This window comes from Salmo salar, unplaced genomic scaffold (assembly GCF_905237065.1).
Source record: "Salmo salar unplaced genomic scaffold, Ssal_v3.1, whole genome shotgun sequence".
NCBI lineage: Eukaryota > Metazoa > Chordata > Actinopteri > Salmoniformes > Salmonidae > Salmo > Salmo salar.
The window spans coordinates 17,501-40,742 of NW_025548618.1; the positions used below are offsets into that span (position 1 = coordinate 17,501).

A 23,242-nucleotide genomic window follows, 5' to 3' on the forward strand; every position below is an offset into this window, starting at 1 on the left:
CATGACTCCTGTGGTGGACCTCACCTCCCCTCTTGACTCCAGTGGTGGTCCTCTCCTTCCCTCTTGACTCCAGTGGTGGACCTCTCCTTCCCTCTGGACTCCAGTGGTGGATCTCTCCTCCCCTCATGACTCCTGTGGTGGACCTCTCCTCCCCTCAGATCTCCTTTTGGTGAGTATGTTTAATTCTGTTTTTTCCACAGTATGTATTCCTACAGTTATAGGTTCTATAGGCTGTCTCAAATAGCACCCTGTTCCTATATGCATTGTATTTTGACTGTGGTCACCTCCCTCCCTTCCTCTCCTACATTCTGTACTTTAGTTGTGGGGAGATATAATTAGAATGTAGAACTCTGATACTCTCTATGTTCTGTACTGTTGTTGTGGGGAGATAGAGAGTATCTGAGTTCTACAAGAGAGATTATGTGCCTTTGTCAACTTCAAGAATCCCAACGTGTCCACTTGCACCTTGGAGAGGCTAAAGGTGAGTGGTGGGATGAAACATAATGCTGTCATATGCATTGAACTATGTGAGATGTGCTATCAATTTTTTAGCTTGAACTTAAGGAGTGTGTACTTTTGGGACCATGCTATTGGTTCAATTGTACTTTTGGGACTATGCCATTGGTCCCATTTTACTTTTGGGACTATACTACTGGTTCCATTGTACGCTTAGGACTGTGCTATTGGTTCTATTGTACTTTTGGGACTATGCTATTGGTTCCATTGCACTTTTGGATAATCTTTATTTAACCAGGCAAGTCAATTAGGAACACATTTTTATTTACAATGGCGGCCTGGCAAGAGGCAAAAGGTCTGCTGTGGGGACGGGGAATTAAAATAAGGCAATACAAACTAGTGACATGGGCTGACAACTAGAAACAGCTACATATCTCAATAACCTGTTCATCTATTTGTCCTTTGAACTCCTCCAATGGAGGACATTCCAAGATCAGGGGCTGAATAATGAAATGAAAGGACTTTTATTCATGTTTGGTTCTAATTTTCAGAACTGTTAGCATAAAACAAGATAGAGATCTGAGTTTGTATGTGTTCACATTTCATGCTAGAAGAGAGGATATATAACATGGCAGTTTTCCTTAAATGGTCTTCTAAATAAGAATGTACCAGTGTTGGAGCCTGCGTGTTGCTACTGATGTCCACCTGACAGCACTGTAGCGATCACAATGGTGAGTTAGACGTCTCTGCATGATACACAGAGTCAAGAGCGTTCAGTGTAGAGCATGAGTCTTGCACATCAATAGTATCACTGTCCACCACAGAGAGAAAAGTACAACGATTCAACTCCTTTCTGGAGGCAAATGAAAAACAAGCCGGTAATAAAACCAAATACAATGTTATTGGTTTCGTTTTACTTTTGGGACAATGCTATTAGTTCCATTGTACTTTTGGGACCATGCTACTGGTTCATTTGTATGTATTTGGACTACGCCTGCGGTTTGTCTTCCTGTCCAGGGGGTGGAGCTGGAGAGCACCAGGCTGGTGATCAGGTACATAGACAGCTAGTATTATAACAATATAGAAATACATACTGTACATCTAATAATGATTTATTGTGAGGTTTAGCTACGTTTCACCAAAGATAGTACATTAGAATGACTCTCTGGTTTTACAAATAATAAGTGAACATTTTCTTGTACTTTTGAGACTAATCTATTGGCTTCATTTGACTTTTGGGACAATGCTTTTGGTTCCATTGTACTTTTGGGACTTTGCTATTGGTTCCATTCTAAATATTTTGACTGTTGCTGCTGTTTGTCCTCCTGTCCAGAGGGTGGAGCTGGAGAGCACTAGGCTGGTGATCAGGTACCTAGACTGCTGGCTGTAGAGAACCCCTCCCTCTCCTCAGAGGTCCAACCCGATAGGCCTCATCACCTCCTCAGCCTCCCAGTACGCCTCCACAGGGTACGGACATCCACAGGGTATGGACATCCGTCTGTCAAAACATCATTATGAGTTATTCTAAAGTGTTATCAATCAACTCATAAACTTTTGAAATGTACAAAGTGATGGAAGGAGGAAGCAGAAGCACAGGTGCAGGTGTTTGTGTTTTGATACTGTTTGTCTCTCTCTCCCAGGACCAGGAGGATGGCTCCCATCAACGGTGACGAGTGTTTCTTCTGGAGGACCACCGGCTGTTTCTATGGTGACAAATGTCGCTTCAAACACAAGCCTGACTAGAGAGGAAGAGACAGTAATCCATGGCACAGGCAGGGAGCCCCGCCAGCAGCGAGTTGCAGTAATCCAGCTGGGAGATGACAAGTGCCTGGATTAGGACCTGCGCCGCATCCTGTATAACGCAGGGTTGTACTCTGCGAATGTTGTAGAGCATGAACCTACAGGATCGGGTCACCGCCTTGATGTTAGCGGAGAACGACAGGGTGTTGTCCAGGGTCACGCCAAGGCTCTTAGCACTCTGGGAGGAGGACACAATGGAGTTGTCAACCGTGATGGCAGGATCATGGAACAGGCAGTCCTTCCCCGGGAGGAAGAGCAGCTCCGTCTTGCCAAGGTTCAGCTTGAGGTGGTGATCCGTCATCCACACTGATATGTCTGCCAGACATGCAGAGATGCGATTCGCCACCTGGTTATCAGAAGGGGGAAAGGAGAAGATTAATTGTGTGTCATCTGCGTAGCAATGATAGGAGAGACCATGTGAGGATATGACAGAGCCAAGTGACTTGGTGTATAGTGAGAATAAGAGAGGGCCTAGAACTGAGCCCTGGGGGACACCAGTGGTGAGAGCACGTGGTGCGGAGACGGATTCTCGCCACGCCACCTGGTAGGAGCGACCTGACAGGTAGGACGCAATCCAAGAGTGAGCCGCGCCGGAGATGCCCAACTCGGAGAGGGTGGAGAGGAGGATCTGATGGTTCACAGTATCAAAGGCAGCAGATAGGTCTAGAAGGATGAGAGCAGAGGAGAGAGAGTTAGCTTTAGCAGTGCGGAGAGCCTCCGTGACACAGAGAAGAGCAGTCTCAGTTGAATGACCAGTCTTGAAACCTGACTGATTTGGATCAAGAAGGTCATTCTGAGAGAGATAGCAAGAGAGCTGGCCAAGGACTGCACGCTCAAGAGTTTTGGAGAGAAAAGAAAGAAGGTATACTGGTCTGTAGTTGTTGACATCAGAGGGATCGAGTGTAGGTTTTTTGAGAAGGGGTGCAACTCTCGCTCTCTTGAAGACGGAAGGGACGTAGCCAGCGGTCAAGGATGAGTTGATGAGCGAGGTGAGGTAGGGGAGAAGGTTTGGTCTGGAGAAGATGATTAATTGTGACTTTGTCAAGTAGCCAGTGTTGTGTTTTTGTTATATTCCCAACATTATTGAGGACATTATTATTAGGATGCTGCAGTAATGTTGAGATGCCTGTAGGAGGAGCTCTAGTCTAGAACACTGGAACCTTCAGTACCACTTTGATACAGCTGATGAGGAGTGTAAATTGAATGGGTTTGTAGAATAGAATGAATGACATCATGGAACTGACCAAATGTAAATGGAACTTTGACCTGTTCCATGTAGAACTCAGAGGGACAAGGCAACACATTCTAAGATATTATAAACATTCCAAATAGAATAGTCAACATATTGTTAACATGGTTCTGTATTTATATAGAAGTGGATATTTGGGACATTTTGTCCATTATAGAAATGTAGGGCCCACTCTAATACAATAACCTCCCTTTTCTGACATGTTGTTCTGATCGTCATGCACGTTAATGACTTAAAGAGGAAGGAATGGACAGTTCTGTATCATCTACTTTTGTTCTGACTACTTTCGTTTCATGTTAATTAATTCTGTGTTCCCGGTCCAAAATGACCGTTTTTTTAAAAACACCCAAAATGTAATGAAGATCATCAAAAAAATGTTTGTGTGTTCAGATGCCCTGTGTGGACAAAGTCATGGAACCTTATGACAATCAGATTAAATGAACGACATTTTTCAGAGAGAAAATCGGTTCAATTCCACCGGAACACAGCAGGAGGGTTAAATATGCATCAAAGGGAAAGGAAATGGGGATACCTAGTCAGTTGTACAACTGAATGCTTCAACTGAAATGTGTCTTCTGCATTTAACCCAACCCCTACGCAACTACAGAACTGACACTTACTAGCAGTTCCCACTCACTACCAGTCAGTTGACTCACTGTACAAGACCTCTCCCCTTCAGTCTGTAAGTACTCTTGATATCTTGAAATATAGTTTTTTGATTTTTGTTTTTAGTCATATTCTTGAGGGTAATGTATCACAGTGGATTTATCTGAGGGCCCTTCAGGACCAGACTGATAGGGAGTAGAGTTGACATCTATACTGTGTAGGATGTGTGTTTTAACTTTTCTACATCCATAACAACCAGCTCTCTAGACTTTGATACAGACTCCATGGGCCTTATGGGCCTTCACTACAGATGGTCTCTGTGTGTGTGTGTGTGTGTGTGTGTGTGTGTGTGTGTGTGTGTGTGTGTGTGTGTGTGTGTGTGTGTGTGTGTGTGTGTGTGTGTGTGTGTGTGTGTGTGTGTGTGTGTGTGTGTGTGTGTGTGTGTGAGTCACTTACTGTTTATCCTCACAGCTTGGGGATCGGAGATATCATTGAACCTGGTGGTCAGTCTTTAGGCTGCTGTACAGCTTGACGGACCGTAGAGGATTGAACATTTAGAGTACCGTGGGAATAAGAAGAATGACTGCACCCTGAGAATCCCAGACCTGAGAGAGGAGGATTCAGCATCATATTACTTGTCATTTACAACAGGCTCACGGACATCTGGCTCAGCTGTCACTCTCTCTGTCACAGGTTGTGTATTCTGACATAAAGACTATAGTTACCACTTCTAATGATTTATTCCATTTTCAATGAGAACCTTGGAATGATGCTGACTGACAGATGTTCTCCATTGTTCTTTCATAACTACAGATCTAAAAGTGACTGGGGGAATGTGGACAACAGGGGAGTATTGGAAGACACTGACCTGTACCACCCTCTAGTGGTGTGGGGGCTGTGCTTTGGCAAAGTGGGTGGGGTTATATCCTGCCTGTTTGGCCATGTCCGGGGGTATCATCAGACGGGGCCACAGTGTCTTCTGATCCCTCCTGTCTCAGCCTCCAGTATTTATGCTGCAGTAGTTTATGTGTCGGGGGGCTAGGGTCAGTCTGTTACATCTGGAGTATTTCTCTTGTCTTATCCGGTGTCCTGTGTGAATTTAAATATGCTCTCTCTAATTCTCCCTTTCTCTCTTTCTGTCTTTCTCTCGGAGGACCTGAGCCCTAGGACCATGCCTCAGGACTACCTGGTATGATGACTCCTTGCTGTCCCCAGTCCACCTGGCCGTGCTGCTGCTCCAGTTTCAACTGTTCTGCCTGCGGCTATGGAACCCTGACCTGTTCACCGGACGTGCTTGTTGCACCCTCGACAACTACTATGATTATTATTATTTGACCATGCTGGTCATTTATGAACATTTTAACATCTTGACCATGTTCTGTTATAATATCCACCCTGCACAGCCAGAAGAGGACTGGCCACCCCTCATAGCCTGGTTCCTCTCTAGGTTTCTTCCTAGGTTTTTGGCCTTTCTAGGGAGTTTTTCCTAGGGAGTTTTTCCTAGCCACCGTGCTTCTTTCACATGCTTTGCTTGCTGTTTGGGGTTTTAGGCTGGGTTTCTGTACAGCACTTTGAGATATCAGCTGATGTACGAAGGGCTATATAAAAAAATAAATTTGATTTGATTTATCACCACCTGTACTCTGACTGACAACCCCACCTACATCTGGTACAAGAACGGACACAAAGTAAAGGAGGACACTTCCAGCCTGTACTCAGACTCCTTTAGTGATGCAGAGAGTTACACCTGTACTGTAAAAGACCATGATAATCTGCACTCTCCTGCTGTGTGTGAGTCTGGACTTTTTATACACATTTCATATGAATACAATGTTGTTTAACGTTGTGAGACATATGTACATGTTTCAATGAATATTGATCATTATTCAATAAATATATATTTTTTTCACTACTGAAAACTATTCATTTGTTTTTTATACTTTATAAACAACATCAGTGTATAGTACTATATATTGTAATTAAAGATGTATAGATGTATACAAGGTGTTCTATTGTCTTCTTGTCTTTCAGGTAACAAGTGTTGGAGTGTGACTTACACCAATCAGAGTATCTGTACCTTGAAGGGGTCAACAGTGGACATATCCTGCTCTTACACATATCCCAGTTACCATGAGATCAAAACAACTTTCTGGTTTACTAAATGGGAGTCTGGTATTGGTCCTAAAGATCTGAGCTCAGTGCCAGGGTATGAGGGTCATATCGAGTACCTTGGGCATAAGGAGAGTGACTGTACCCTGAGAATCACAGAACTGAGATTGAGTGACTCTGCTGGGTACAGGTTCAGATTCATAACATCTGGAGGAAAGTTTTCTGTCTCAGCTGTCTCCCTGACTGTCACAGGTGATCTGTCACTCATCTCACATCTGTTACTGTAATTACCTTATTAAAGGCAGTCATACAGACACAGTAGTGGTATGTGATGGAAAAATACCAAATGTAGTATTTCACATAAGTAGACATATATATAGGAGGATTTTAATGATTTGTTTCCTTTTACTCCAGATGTTGTGTTGGAGATGGATCCTACATCTGTGTCAGAGAGGGAGAATGTCACACTGACATGTAGAACCAAATGTACACTGGACCCCATCACAGCCTACAGTTGGTATAAGAATGGACAGCCTATACCAAACAGCAACACCTACTCTCCTGTCTATATCCTATTCTCAGTCAGCAGTGAGGATACAGGTAGATACTCCTGTGCTGTAGAAGGCCATGAGGATCTCCCCTCTGCTGAAGAGACTCTCACTGTCAGATGTAAGTACATGGGGTTTAAATCTTTAGTTTGCTATATTAACATTGTAGTGACAGATATTGGCTCCACATGATACTTTAACTGATCATTGTCAATAAGAGGATGGATCTAAAAGTCATTGTGTGGAAAAGTACAATTGTGGAAAGTTTATGCAATATTTTAACTTATCATATTTGTACTCTTTTTTAATTCCACTGTCTTTTACATCAGATGGACCAAGGAACACCTCAGTGTCAGTCAGTCCCTCTAGTGAAATAGTGGAGGGCAGTTCAGTGACTCTGACCTGCAGCAGTGATGCCAACTCACCTGTGGACAAATACACCTGGTACAAGAAGAACGTAACCTCACCAAAAGCATCAGGACAGAGTTACAGCATCACTAACATCATCTCTGAGGACAGAGGAGAATATTACTGTGAGGCCCAGAATGGAAGAGGATCTATGAACTCTACAGCTCTGATGGTCATTGTAGCAGGTAAAGTTACATCTTCAATACAAAACTACATGTTTCAATCTAATCCTAATCACTATTCTTTGTCTTATTAAACCTTAGTTTATGACTATACATTGGGTTATAAGATCACTTAACAAGTATTGTATTAATGTCCTGTATTTAAGTTTATTTTTAGTTTATTATATCATACCATGTACTCATATCATCCATATTTTATTATAGTGAAACAAACAGTTCTGACTGCAGCTGTAGGAATCATAGTTGTTATTCTGGTTTTCATCCTCTGTCTCTCTGGACTCATGTGTTTCAGGTGAGTGAAAATGCCTATTTTTATGTTGTTCATTATTTAAATGTAGCAGTCTGATTTGTTGTTAACATCATTAATTCATTAATTCATTAATTAATGTGCAAAACAGGAAGAAGGCCTCCAAATCCACCTCTGACACAAGACACACAGCAGACGATGGACAGGTGAGTCTGTTGGAATCAGAAGATGACTGTGTATTCTTTGTGGAACATTTCCTTCCTCATGTTGTCTTCCCACTCGTTCCATCAGGGAGACTCTGGTCCAGTGTATGACAACGTCTCAAGCGTGGCCATGAGCCCTACAGACAACCAGGATGACATTCACTACGCCAGCGTCCACTTCTCTCACTCCAAAAACCAGGAAGTGCCTCTGTACTCCACCGTCCAACTGCCTCAAACCCAGAAACAGGATGAGGATGTCCAGTACTCTGCTCTGAAATTCAACCGCCCCACTGCTGCCACCTGGTGAGCATATTCTGCAATAAGGTCATTCATATGCTGCTGCTTATTGTAGGAGATGTCATCAATATGCAAAACAGTTGACCCCTAGTGACCACTAGTGATGTCATTTCTTAAAACTACCAACCCAACAATGGACATCTCAATACAATTACTCTGACATGTCTATAATGAGGGAGTGATTTGATGATGACTTTTTTGACTGTGTTCTAAATGGCACCCTATTTCCTATTTAGTGAGCCCTATAGGCCCTGGTCAAAGGTAGTGCACTATAAAGGGTGCATTTGGGGTGCCACTCTTTGTTTCATTTCTGTTTCTCTCTCCTCAGACCCACAGCAGCACAAGCATCTGAGGAGGACCCCTCTGTTTTCTACAGTACAGTCAACAAACCCAGAACCAAGAAGACCTGAACACAACAAACCCAGAACCAAGAAGACCTGAACACAACAAACCCAGAACCAAGAAGACCTGAACACAACAAACCCAGAACCAAGAAGACCTGAACACAACAAACCCAGAACCAAGAAGACCTGAACACAACAAACCCAGAAACAAGAAGACCTGAACACAACAAACCCAGAAACAAGAAGACCTGAACACAACAAACCCAGAAACAAGAAGACCTGAACACAATAATTTAAATCAAAACCTTGTACACTGTATATACAAAAGTATGTGGACACCCCTTCAAATTAGTGGATTTGGCTATTTCAGCCACACCGGTTGCTGACGGGTGTATAAAATCGAACACACAGCCATGCAATCTCCATAGCCAAACATTGGCAGTAGAATGGCCTTAATTAAGAGCTCAGTGACTGCCCGTCAACTGTAAATGCTGTTATTGTGAATTGTAAATGACTACGAGCAACAACGGCTCAGCCGCGAAGTGGTAGGCCACACAAGCTCACAGAACGGGGCCGCTGAGAGCTGAAGCGCGTAAAAATCATCTGTCCTCGGTTGCCACACTCAGCACAATAACTGTTCTTCGGGAGCTTCATGAAGTGGGTTTCAATGGCCGAGCAGCCCCACACAAGCCTAAGATCACCATGCGCAATGCCAAGCGTCAGCTGGAGTGGTGTAAAGCTCGCCGCCATTGGACTCTGGAGCAGTGGAAACGCATTCTCTTGAGTAATGAATCACTCTCCACCATCTGACAGGCCCACGGATGAATCTGGGTTTGGCGGATGCCAGGAAAACGCTACCTGCCCCACTGCATAGTGCCAACTCTAAATAATGGTCTGGGGCTGTTTTTCATGGTTCGGGCTAGGCCCATTCATTCCAGTGAAGGGAAATCTGTACGCTACAGCATACAATGACATTCTAGATAATTCTGTGCTTCCAACAGTTTGGGGAAGGCCCTTTCCTGTTTCAGCATGACAATTCCCCTGTGCACAAAGTGAGGTCCATACAGAAATGGTTTGTCGAGATCGACGTGGAAGAATTTGACTGGCCTGCACAGAGACCTGATCTCAACCCCATCGAACACCAACTGCGAGCCAGTGTCCGAACTCACTTAGGAGAAGCAGAAGCAGGTTCTTAATATAACTGTCTGGTGACAATCTCACTTTTTAAAGTTCATATTCTGTTATCCTGTTAGGGCTAGGGGGCAGTATTGACACGGCTGGATAAAAAACGTACCCGATTTAATCTGGTTACTACTCCTGCCCAGTAACTAGAATATGCATATAATTATTGGCTTTGGATAGAAAACACCCTAACGTTTCTAAAACTGTTTGAATGGTGTCTGTGACTATAACAGAACTCCTATGGCAGGCCAAAACCTGAGAAGATTTCAAGCAGGAAGTGGCCTGTCTGAGAAGTAGTGTTTCATCTTGGCTCTTTTTATTGAAGATTCAGGATCTGTGCAATAACGTGACACTTCCTACGTCTTCCATAGGGTCTCAGAGCCCGGGAAAACGTTGAACGATATCGAGGCAGGCTCTGGCTGAAACATTTTATCGCTTTTGGCAAGTGGCCACTCAGAGTACTATGGGCTTATGCGCGCGCCCGCTTCGACCGAATGCTTTGTTTTCCTTTGTCTGTTTATCTAAACGCAGATTCCCGGTCGGAATATTATCGCTTTTTTATGAGAAAAATGGCATAAAAATTGATTTTAAACAGCGGTTGACATGCTTCGAAGTACGGTAATGGAATATTTAGAATTCTTTTGTCACGAAATGCGCCATGCTCGTCACCCTTATTTAGCCTTTAGGATAGTGTCTAGAACGCACGAACAAAACGCCGCTGTTTGGATATAACGATGGATTATTTTGGACCAAACCAACATTTGTTATTGAAGTAGAAGTCCTGGGAGTGCATTCTGACGAAGACAACAAAGGTAAGAACATTTTTCTTATAGTAAATCTGACTTTGATGAGTGCTAAACCTGCTGGGTGTCTAAATAGCTAGCCCTGTGATGCCGGGCTATCTACTGAGAATATTGCAAAATGTGCTTTCACCGAAAAGCTATTTTAAAATCGGACATATCGAGTGCATAGAGGAGTTCTGTATCTATAATTCTTAAAATAATTGTTATGTTTTTTGTGAACGTTTATCGTGAGTAATTTAGTAAATTCACCGGCAGTGTTCGGTGGGAATGCTAGTCATATGCTAGTCACATGCTAATGTAAAAAGCTGGTTTTTGATATAAATATGAACTTGATTGAACAAAACATGCATGTATTGTATAACATAATGTCCTAGGGTTGTCATCTGATGAAGATCATCAAAGGTTAGTGCTACATTTAGCTGTGGTTTGGGTTTATGTGACATTATATGCTAGCTTGAAAAATGGGTGTCTGATTATTTCTGGCTCGGTACTCTGCTGACATAATCTAATGGTTTGCTTTCGTTGTAAAGCCTTTTTGAAATCGGACAGTGTGGTTAGATTAACGAGAGTCTTATCTTTAAAATGGTGTAAAATAGTCATATTTTTGAAAAATTGAAGTAATAGCATATCTCAGGATTTGAATAACGCGCCACAGGATTCAACTGGCTGTTGAGTAGGTGGGATGCAAGCGAGGTTATCTCATACCCAAATAAAGCTGTTGACTTGTCCTATACTCATATTTGTGGCCAAAGCATGAATTGGAGAGAAAAACACTGGCCAATCAGCGGTCTAGAGGAGAATGAGCTTCCCAATCAGCGGTCTACAGTACATTAATATTTTTTTATGACCAGCATACGCCCACAGCATTCTGTTGTTGGGGTACGCCCACACCATTCTGTTGTTGGGGTACGCCCACACCATTCTGTCGTTGGGGTACGCCCACAGCATTCTGTCGTTGGGGTACGCCTACACCATTCTGTTGTTGGGGTACGCCCACACCATTCTGTTGTTGGGGTACGCCCACACCATTCCAACACAGGAAAGCTGTTTAACATACTTAATTATAATTTTTTGGAAGGAAAACTATTTCACTTATATTGTAAGTAATTATAGGTCATATTTCATAGGAATCTGGAAACACTGGACAGTTACTTTAAATTGTGATGATTTAGATGTCAACCAAATCATGTCATACATAATCATATCTGATATGCTGAAATATCACACTGACGAACACACGCTCACACACAAACCCACCTTTTGACAGGACTCCAGGAACTCTTCAATGGTGACCACTCCGTCATTGTTCTTGTCCATTTTCTGACAGAGTGAGACACAGAGTGAAGGATTAAAGGTATAGTCTAACTTTAAGACTGACAGAGTAAGACACAGAGTAAAGGATTAAAGGTATAGTCTAACTTTAAGACTGACAGAGTAAGACACAGAGTAAAGGATTAAAGGTATAGTCTAACTTTAAGGCTGACAGAGTGAGACACAGAGTGAAGGACGATGGACCATCAAATCTTGGGTGAGAACCTCCTTCCCTCAGCCAGGGCATTGAAAATGGGTCGTGGATGGGTATTCCAGCATGTCAATGATCCAAAACACACCCGGCCAAGGCAACAAAGGAGTAGCTCAAGAAGAAGCACATTAAGGTCCTGGAGTGGCCTAGCCAGTCTCCAGACCTTAATCCCATAGAAAATCTGTAGAGGGAGCTGAAGGTTCGAGTTGCCAAATGTTAGCCTCGAAACCTTAATGACTTGGAGAAGATCTGCAAAGAGGAGTGGGACAAAATCCCTCCTAAAATGTGTGCAAACCTGGTGGCCAACTACAAGAAACGTCTGACCTCTGGGATTGCCAACAAGGGTTTTGCCACCAAGTACTAAGTCATGTTTTGCAGAGGGGTCAAATACTTATTTCCCCCATTAAAATGCAAATCATTTTATAACATTTTTGACATGCGTTTTTCTGGATTTTTTTGTTGTTATTCTGTCTCTCACTGTTCAAATAAACCTACTATTAAAATTATAGACTGATAATTTCTTTGTAAGTGGGCAAACGTACAAAATCAGCAGGGGATCAAATATTTTTTCCCCCCACTGAATAATAGCTTGCTTAAAACCTATTAAATCTAGATGTTCCGCTAGCGGAACGCCTCGCCAATATCCAATGATAGGGCGTGGCGCGAATTACAAACTCCTCAAAAATCCCAAAACTTCCATTTTTCAATCACATGACTATTTTCCACCATTTTAAAGACAAGACTCTCCTTTATCTAACCACATTGTCCGATTTCAAAAAGGCTTTACAACAAAAGCAAAACATTAGATTATGTCAGGAGAGTACCCAGCCAGAAATAATCACACACCCATTTTTCAAGCTAGCATATAATGTCACAAAAACCAAAACCACAGCTAAATGCAGCACTAACCTTTGATGATCTTCATCAGATGACACTCCTAGGACATTATTTTATACAATACATGCATGTTTTGTTCAATCAAGTTCATATTTATATCAAAAACCAGCTTTTTACATTAGCATGTGACGTTCAGAACTAGCATACCCACCAAACACTTCCGGTGAATTTACTAAATTACTCACGATAAACGTTCACAAAAAACATAACAACAACAACTCATCAGTCTTTGATTCTCTCTCTCTTCTCTCTCTCTCTCTCTCTCTCTATCGCTCTCTCTCTCTCTCTCTCTCTCTCTCTCTCTCTCTCTCTCTCTCTCTCTCTCTCTCTCTCTCTCTCCACAGACTGTCCGTCCTGACTGTAACAGTGACACGTACACAGGTCTGAACATGAGGACCATGTCCCCTGACTATGACACTCTGGCAGTAAATCTCTTATAATTCATTTTGTTTGTTAGTGTGTTTGATTTATACAGTACTTGAATGTGTATAGAGAAAATGATAGAAAGACTAATGTCTCAATGAACTCATGCATTTCCTCTCTCCAACTCCATCTTTCTTTCTTCTCTCTCTCTCTCTCTCTCTCTCTCTCTCTCTCTCTCTCTCTGTCCACAGAATGTCCATCCTGACCCAACAGTGACATGTACACACCTCTGAACATAAAGACCAGGTCACCAGAGTATGACACCCTGGCAGTAAGTGTGTGTGTGTGTGTGTGTGTGTGTGTGTGTGTGTGTGTGTCCATAAACATTTTAGAGGGAGTGCTAATTCAGTATGTCTTCTTTTATAATGTGAGGGGAATCTCCCACTGAAGAGAAACACCACAGAACCTGGACTGAAGAGAAACACCACAGAACCTGGCCTGAAGAGAAGCACCACAGATCCTGGCCTGAAGAGAAGCACCACAGATCCTGGCCTGAAGAGAAGCACCACAGAACCTGGCCTGAAGAGAAGCACCACAGATCCTGGCCTGAAGAGAAGCACCACAGAACCTGGCCTGAAGAGAAGCACCACAGATCCTGGCCTGAAGAGAAGCACCACAGAACCTGGCCTGAAGAGAAGCACCACGGATCCTGGCCTGAAGAGAAGCACCACAGATCCTGGACTGAAGAGAAGCACCACACAACCTGGACAGAAGAGCTAAGGTTCTAATCCAAAGCCTGGCCTCAAACCTCTATTCTCTTGCTACCATATCTAGAAGGTTTTCCAGACCATGACCTCTAACTTTACACTAAATGCTGGATTAGATTTGTATTTTCTTATAATGATAATGATATATATTGATGATAAATTAGATGGGTTATATTTTTCAATTTCTATATTTTTGATGATATAAATGGCCTACTTTTCTTGAGTACCAATCTGTTTAATATCTATAGTTGAAGTTTATATTTCTGATCTTTTTCTATGGGATTTAGCCATTTAGGGATTTCTAACATCAATAGTCCTACTTTCCTCAGCAACTAATATGGATAATAATGATAAAAGCTTTTTAATATTTTTAGCTCTTGGGCCAAGTTTCTCCTGATGTGGTTAATGATGATTTACTTTGTATTGCTGTCAGACATTATTCTGCATTTTATATTTAATATTATGTAATACTATATTGTTCAGTGTGATATTGCTTGTTTTTTTTATCAAAATAAATGTAATCAATACATTACATACAGTTTTTACAGTGTGGTTCAGTGTCGTACGTTTCTATTGCTGTCAGACATTATTGCACATTTTATATTCATTATTATTTTATATTAGGTAATACCATATTGTTCAGAATCATGATATCACTTATTTAATCATCAAAATTGTTATTAATGCCTATTTTAGATTATTGCCTATTTTGCACATGTTTACATACTCTTTTCAAAACTGTTAAACTTAAGTTAAAAACCTAAAATAACACAAAATTAAATAAGACAGAAATTTGCTACATTTATACAGTAATACCGTATTGAAATATATTCCAAATCTAAAAAATGAAATATCAAAACAATTAGACCAACCCCAGCTGATTCCCATTGTAGCTGAACACCTACCCAGGTGTTAGTCTTTCAATTACATGACCATCTATACAAAAGGGGACATCTTAGGAATAATGCTGTACTGTAATGTAAACATGGACCCAGACAGAGATAGAGAAGAGGCTGACAGAGGAAGAAGAGTGGCTGGGAGAGGGAGAGGAGTACGTACGCGTGGTGGAAGAAGACTGAGAGGAAGATCAAGAGCTGTAGTCTCAGATGAGTTTAGGGCTACTATAATTGATCATGTAATAAATCATCGTCTACCAATGAGAGAGGCTGGTCTGAGAGTGCAGCCAAATATGCTATACTCAACAGTGGCATCTATTGTGAGAAATTTCCGGCAAAACAAAAGGTAAGATGGGCATCTGACTGAACTGCACATTAAAGAAGTAAATTGAGCAAAGCCTCAAAACCCACTTGTGTGTAATTGTTTTTGTATTTCTGCTTAGGACCCAACGGTTACCTCCCACAGGCTGGAGAGGTAGGATTCTCACTGCTGTGCAGGAAGCTGCAATCGTTGATATGGTCATCAGAAACAATGACATAAAACTGACAGAGATTTGGCAGACAACATTACATTTGGAAATATTCACAATGTAAGCATAACTATTTCTAGAGTCCTGAAACAACATCAAGTCAGGATGAAGCAGTTGTACACTGTCCCCTTTGAGAGGAACTCTGAACGAGTCAAGGAACTCAGGAACCAATATGTCCAGGAAAGATGACTATAAAATACACAACTGGTTTTGAACAAAACCAAACAGGGAAGAGACACACAATGGCATGTTTTTAGGTATAATGTAAACTACCGTGATAGCCTAACTCTTATGATGCCATGTGGATTTAATTTAGCGAGTCATGGAGATTGAAGAAGGCAAACACCTCACATATTCATCTTTTTTGGATGAGGCTGGTTTCAACTTGGCCAAAACACGGCGGCGAGGAAGGAATGTGATTGGGAAAAGAGACACTGTGGATGTCCCGGGCCAGAGAGGTGCCAACATCACAATGTGTGCAGCAATATCTTCTGATGGATTGCTGTTACACAAACCGCTAATTGGGCCATACAACACCGAGCATCTCATTTCATTCCTGGATGACCTCTATGGAAGGGTTGTGCCTGGTGAGGAAAGGGTTGCAGTGAGGCGAAATCGGCCAACGTTTGTAATTGTATGGGACAATGTGGCATTTCAGCACTCCCGTGCAGTCACAGAGTGGTTTGCAGCCCATCCCAAGATGCTGTCACTTTTCCTCCCACCTTACTCTCCATTCCTCAACCCCACAGAGGAATTATTTTCCTCATTGAGGTGGAAGGTTTATGACCACCATCCTCTTGATCAAATGTCCCTTCTGGACACAATGAATGCTGGATGCCTGGACATATCTGCAGAAGATTGCCAGGGATGGGCCAGGCATGCCAAAATATTCTTTCCTAGGTGTATTGCCCAAGATGACATAAGATGTGATGTGGATGAGAACCTGTGGCCAAATGCAGAAGACAGGGTTGACTAGCATTGCTACTGTATCTGTATATGGTGTATATACAAATTCTTGTATTTTGGAATCACTCAATGCCAAAAATGACATAAAACATATTGAAGCATATTGCATCATGTCTGATTCATTCCTGTAACATATACTGCAGTGAATTCTAAACAGTAGAGAGGTGTCATTCTTGTTTTGTGAAGACCTTTTACAAAAGAAAACATTGTGTAATGGTACCTGTTGTTAGTGTTGTTTAGGTCATTGTTTTATGAGTGACAAAGTGTGCTTGTTGGGTGACAACCTTTGCTAGTGTTATGGAAGAATGAGCGGATTTGAGACATGTATGACGTGTTTAGGTAGTTTTAGTGCATTTTGGATGTGAAATGAACTGCTGTGCAAAGCTGAAAGTTGGTTAGGAGAACTGTGTGAAGAGTTTTGAAAAAGTGACCTAAGTATTGAGAAGTGGGTCCTAGCGATTGTAAAAAAAAAACTGCCAAATTGTATTTAACATAACCACTTCCACTAGAGATCACTAGAGAGCATAACTCGCTCTGTCCCTTATTACAGGAAATCCACAGGAGGAAGTGATGCCACAGCAGACACACAGGTGATCATATCAGTCACACCTCCACCTTCACACCTGATGACATTAATTTACTGTGTCAAGACCGTTTCTTTCATACTATTTTAACTGTTACCTGGACACCAGTCTCTCTCTCTACAGAGTGTGCATCCTGACCATAACAGTGACATGTACACAGGTCTGAACATAAGGACCATGTCCCCTGACTACGGCACTCTGGAAGTAAGTCTCATAATGAATTAATATATGTGTTAGTTTGTGGGTGTGTTTGTGTTTTATACAGTACCTGAATGTGTTTAAAGAACACTATAGAGTTAGAGGTGTCTCAAAGAGCTCATGCATTTACTTTCCATCCATCCATCCATCCATCCATCCATCCATCTCTCTCATCTCTCTCTCTCTCTCTCTCTCTCTCTCTCTCTCTCTCTCTCTCTCTCTCTCAACATGAAGACCAGGTCACCAGACTATGACACCCTAGCAGTAAGTGTGTTTGTGTGTGTGGCTGGGGGTCCATAATAATTATGTAAAGTGCTCATTCAGTGTGTCTTCTTTCAGAATGTGAGGGACTCCCACAGTGACACAGCCCCTCAGATAGATGCTGAGCACTCCCATTATGAGAACTGAAGAGAACCACCACGGAACCATGACTGAAGAGAACCACCGCAGAACCTGGACAGAAGGGAACCACCACAGAACCTGGACTGAAGAGAACCACCACAGAACCTGGATTGAAGAGAGCCACCGCAGAACCTGGACAGAAGAGAGCCCCCGCAGAACCTGGACTGAAGAGAACCACCACAGAACCTGGACTGAAGGGAACCAACACAGAATCTGGACTGAAGAGAACCACCACAGAACCTGGACTAAAGAGAGCCACCGCAGAACCTGGACTGAAGAGAGCCCCCGTAGAACCTGGACTGAAGAGAACCCCCGTAGAACCTGGACTGAATAGAACGACCACTGAACCTGGACTGAAGAGAACCACCACAGAACCTGGACTGTAGATCATCGGCACCAAACCAAGATAGGCCTTACATCTCTATTATCCTGCTGTCATTATCTAGAAGTGTGAGGACAGACGCCGGGAGACGAGAAGAAAGTACAGGGAGTGAACATTTAATAAATAACAGATATGAGACAAACGGACAGCGTCTGGACAAGGGAAAAGAAACAACATCAATGCTGACACGGGGATCAAACTGAGGAACAGACAGATATAAGGGAGGAAATCAATAAAGTGATGGAGTCCAGGTGAGTCATATGAAGCGCTGATGAGCGTAACGATGGTGATAGCTGTGCGTAATGATGGGCAGCCTGGCGCCCTCAAGTGCCAGGGAGGGGGAGTGGGAGTAGGCGTGACAAGAAGGTTTTCCAGACCATTAGTAATTAAGGTTGAAGTCGGAAGTTTACATACACTTAGGTTGGAGTCATAAAAACTTGTTTTTCAACCACTCCACAAATTTCTGGTTTACAAACTATAGTTTTGGCAAGTCGGTTAGGACATCTACTTTGTGCATGACACAAGTAATTTTTCCAACAATTGTTTACAGACAGATTATTTCACTAATAATTCACTGTATCACAATTCCAGTGGGTCAGAAGTTTCCATACACTAAGTTGAATGTGCCTTTAAACAGCTTGGAAAATTCCAGAAAATTATGTAATGGCTTTAGAAGCTTCTGAAAGGCCTAATTGACATCATTTGAGTCAATTGGAGGTGTACCTGTGGATGTATTTCAAGGCCTACCTTCAAACTCAGTGCCTCTATGCTTGACATCATGGGAAAATCCAAAGAAATCAGCCAAGACCTCAGAAAAAAAATGTAGACCTCCACAAGTCTGGTTCATCCTTGGGAGCAATTTCCAAACGCCTGAAACTACCACGTTCATCTGTACAGACAATAGTACGCAAGTATAAACACATTTACATTTTTGTCATTTAGCAGACACTCTTATCCAGAGAAACTTACAGTAGTGAATGCATACATTTCATTAAAAAAAATTCTCCGTACTGGTCCCCCCGTGGGAATCAAACCCACAACCCTGGCGTTGCAAACACCACGCTCTACCAACTGAGCTACACGGGACTACACTATGGGACCACACAGCCGTCCTACGCTCAGGAGGGAGACGCGTTCTGTCTCCTAGAGATGAACATACTTTGGTGCGAAAAGTGCAAATCAATCCCAAAACAACAGCAAAGGACCTTGTCAAGATGCTGGAGGAAACAGGTGCAAAAGTATCTATATTCACAGTAAAATGAGTCCAATATCAACATAACCTGAAAGGCCGCTCAGCAAGGAAGAAGCCACTGCTCCAAAACCGCCATAAAAAAGCCAGACTACGGTTTGCAACTGCACATGGGGACAAAGACCATACTTTTTGTAGAAATGTCCTCTGGTCTGATGAAACAAAAATAGAACTATTTGGCCATAAAGACCATCGTTATGTTTGGAGGAAATAGGGGGAGGCTTGCAAGCCAAAGAACACCATCCCAACCGTGAAGCACGGGGGTGGCAGCATCATGTTGTGGAGGTGCTTTGTTGCAGCAGGGACTGGTGCACTTCACAAAATAGATGGCATCATGAGGAACAGAAATTATGTGGATATACTGAAGCAACATCTCAAGACATCAGTCAGGAAGTTAAAGCTTGATCGCAAATGGGTCTTCCAAATGGAAAATGACCCAAAGCATACTTCCAAAGTTGTGGTAAAATGGCTCAAGGACAACAAAGTCAAGGTATTGGAGTGGCCATCACAAAGCCCTGACCTCAATCCTATAGAACATTTGTGGGCAGAACTGAAAAAGCGTGTGCGAGCAAGGAGGCCTACAAACCTGACTCAGTTACACCAGCTCTGTCGTCAGGAGGAATGGGCAAAAATTCACCCAATTTATTGTGGGAAGCTTGTGGAAGGCTACCCGAAACGTTTGACCCAAGTTAAACAATTTAAAGGCAATGCTACCAAATACTAATTGAGTGTATGTAAACTTCTGACCCACTGGGAATGTGATGACAGAAATAAAAGCTGAAATAAATCATTCTCTCTACTATTATTCTGACATTTCACATTCTTAAAATAAAGTGGTGATCTTAACTGACCTATGACAGGGAGTTTTTACTGAGTTTAAATGTATTTGGCTAAGGTGTATGTAAACTTCTGACTTCAACTGTACTTTCCATTTACTCGCGCTTAACTCTGGTCGGAATCGGGCCCAAAGTTTATCAGAGAAGGAGCACTGATCTAGGATCAGGGCCACCGTCCATATAATTATGATCTAAAAGGCTAAACTGATCCTAGATCAGCACTCATGGCCTCTTAGATACTTTGTGAATATGGACCCTGGCCTGGACTGTGGTTTCATGTGTTTAGTTTAGTTCAGTTTATTAATACATTGATTCATAACTATTTCCATCCCGCTCTTGTTTCTTGTATTTCTACCTATTGGACAAATGATGGCTCCATTGAACCACCTAACCATGAGTCTCTAGGCTGTAGGCCAGTGAGGTTTAAGTCTTTTCCAGTGTGTGTGTGAGTCAGTTTATGTTTATCCTCACAGCTTGGGGATAGGAGCTATCATTGAACCTGGTGGTCAGTCTTTAGGCTGCTATAGAGGTTGACGGACCCTTGAGGATTGAACATTTATCCTCCTATATTTGGGGTTCTGTAAATAAATCCGCTTCAGAACAATCAATGTAGAAATATGTGTTTACAGTACTAAAGATCTGTTCAATAGGTGATTGTTGTTGATGATGATGGTGATGATGATGACTTTATTCTATCCATGTAGCCATGATAAAAAAGGGTGAAATTAGCAGAAGAGAGTGGTTTGGCAGTGAGTTTCCATTTGCAAGGGAAGAGACTTCACTTCCTTCCATTGTTAAGTCCATACCCCCAGTGGTACAAAAGGAAATTACAAACTTTCCGTAGGTGATTTTACTTCTGGGTAACCAAGATTAAGCACAATTCAACACAACACAATATGAGCCTGGTTCATTTTCAGTCATGAGGCCCTGTACCCCATTTACAGTTTCTACTTCAGTGTATCAGGTGGATTAATTCACCAGCTATAGAGTGAGTTGTTGTTTATGTTTCTAAGACTGCAGGGTGGGAGATGCAACAATGGCCTTGAGAACAGCAGGAAGTGTGTTGGTGGTCTTTCTCTGGTCTGTAGCAGGTATGGTCTCATTCTTATCTTTTAGTTGCTCTGTTTAATAATATACAGACATTTCTAAAAGGTTAAGAATAATAATGTTATTCTGGTGTGTTCTGTTAGGAGTCTCCACTTCACTTTAAATAGTTATCTTTCACACCTCACTGAGGGATGCTTATCAACTCAGCAACTACAACAAAGTGTGGACAAACACAACAGAACCTGGACAGAAGAGAACCACAACAGAACCTGGAATGAAGAGAACCACCACAGAACCTGGACTGAAGAGAACCACCACAGAACCTGGACTGAAGAGAAACAAAACAGAACCTGGACTGAAGAGAACCACCACAGAACCTGGACTGAAGAGAACCACCACAGAACCTGGACTGAAGAGAAACAGCATCAAACCAAAGCTAGGCCTCACAATGCTCTTCTCTTACTATGATATTGCTTTCTAATCTAGAAGGTTTAAAACAATGAGCTTTAGCTTTTGAGTAAATGCTGGAATTTAGATTGTTCTCCTAATGATAAATACAGTATGTGCACTACCGTTCAAAAGTTTGGGGACACTTAAAACTTCCTTGTTTTTGAAAGAAAAGCAAAAAAATTGCCCATTAAAATAACATCAAATTGATCAGAAATGCAGTGTAGACATTGTTAATGTTGTAAATGACTATTGTACCTGGAAATGGCAGATGTTTAATGGAAAATCTACATAGGCATACAGAGGCCCATTATCAGCAACCATCACTTCTGTGTTCCAATGGCACGTTGTGTTAGCTAATCCAAGTTTATCATTTTAAAAGGCTAATTGATCATTAGAAAACCATATTGCAATTATGTTAGCACAGCTGAAAACTGTTGTGCTTGCTGATTAAAGAAGCAATGAAACTGGCCTTCTTTAGACTAGTTGAGTATCTGGAGCATCAGCATTTGTAGGTTCGATTACAGGCTCAAAATGTCAACTTATCTGTTTATTGTCTATAGATTGTATTGCTTATCTTTTTTCATGGGATTTTACCAATTCCAGATTTGTATAACATATAAAGTATTGGCTTGTCTTAGTGACAAAAAGGAATTATATTGACAGGAGATTTTAAATATTTGTAGCTTTCGAGTTGCTCCTGATGTGTTTAAAGAGGTTTTACTTTGTATTGGTGTCAGATATTATTGGGCATTTGATATTTTATATTATGTAATAACATATTGTTCAGTGTCATGATATTTCTTGTTTTATTGTCAAATAATTAATTATTAATTATTACGTATTTTAGATACATTGAATACAGTATAAGCATCATGTTGTAAATGTTGTTAATTTACATTGATTCATAACTATATCCATACAGCTCGGTTCTTGTATTTCTGCCTATTGGACACATGATGGTGCCATTGAACCACATAAACATGAGTTGCAAGGCACACACACACACACACACACACACACACACACACACACACACACACACACACACACATACATACATACATACATACATACATACATACATACATACATACATACATACATACATACATACATACACACACACACACACAAATACACACATGCACACGTGCACACATACATACATAGAACTTGCCAGATTCTTTCCCAGTAGTTCAGACATTGAATGGGTGTGCGCGTATGGATGCCTGCGTCTGTGTGTGTGTGGTATGGGTATGTTGCTCCCCAGACTATTGAAGGAGTACTCTAATGTAAGTTGTCAAACAGATTTACTAGGTGGTAAAGATCTGGACTATTTCTACTTTGATCTCATTTCTTGTATTTCTTTGGGAATGGTTTGTACTCCTAATGGTGTCTGGAGCTCTACCCCTCTGCCCTATCAGATGCTCAGAAGTCCATACAGCTCGCCCCTATTGGCCAAGGGATACTTCCTCAAGGGGAGTGCACTGATGGGTTAAAGGTCAGTGTCTGAGCTCTCTACTGTGAAAGTGGACATTGCTGACAGTGTGTGTGTGTCTGTCGGTGAAATCTGACTCTCAATCTCTTCTCCCTCTCCCCACTCATCTTATTTCCCCCTCTCTTCCCCCTGCTGTCTCTCGCTTCATCTCCCCTCTCTCCCCATCCTCTCTCTCTCTCTCCCTCCCCTCCCTCCCCTTTACCTTTGAGGAGGTGCAGAGA

The 23,242-nt window shown here is 42.0% G+C and overlaps 2 protein-coding genes and 1 long non-coding RNA gene across 3 annotated transcripts in view; all 3 read left to right on the plus strand.

Moving 5' to 3' along the window:
- The window catches only part of LOC123733174 (B-cell receptor CD22-like), a 56,914-nt gene that overhangs the window by 7,804 nt on the left and 25,868 nt on the right, over nucleotides 1–23,242 (plus strand). The gene's annotated exons all lie outside the window — the stretch shown is intronic.
- Nucleotides 3,311–21,678, plus strand: LOC123733177 (uncharacterized). The gene is made up of 3 exons (XR_006763646.1): nucleotides 3,311–4,187; nucleotides 21,040–21,117; nucleotides 21,217–21,678. It is a non-coding gene; the product is annotated as an uncharacterized lncRNA (long non-coding RNA).
- On the plus strand, nucleotides 5,651–9,804 carry LOC106598050 (B-cell receptor CD22-like). The gene is made up of 8 exons (XM_045712573.1): nucleotides 5,651–5,902; nucleotides 6,143–6,472; nucleotides 6,635–6,889; nucleotides 7,098–7,361; nucleotides 7,563–7,650; nucleotides 7,757–7,811; nucleotides 7,897–8,111; nucleotides 8,434–9,804. Coding segments are annotated over exons 3-8 (864 nt in total). The 5' UTR covers nucleotides 5,651–5,902; nucleotides 6,143–6,472; nucleotides 6,635–6,648; the 3' UTR covers nucleotides 8,435–9,804.

What these genes read in the sequence shown, in the direction of transcription:
- LOC106598050 (XM_045712573.1), top strand. Translation starts at nt 6,649, where the DNA reads ATGGATCCTACATCTGTGTCAGAGAGGGAGAATGTCACACTGACATGT. An exon ending in AGAGACTCTCACTGTCAGAT is followed by an intron (nt 6,890 to 7,097) that starts GTAAGTACATGG and finishes CTTTTACATCAG; the next exon opens with ATGGACCAAGGAACACCTCA. An exon ending in TCTGGACTCATGTGTTTCAG is followed by an intron (nt 7,651 to 7,756) that starts GTGAGTGAAAAT and finishes TGTGCAAAACAG; the next exon opens with GAAGAAGGCCTCCAAATCCA.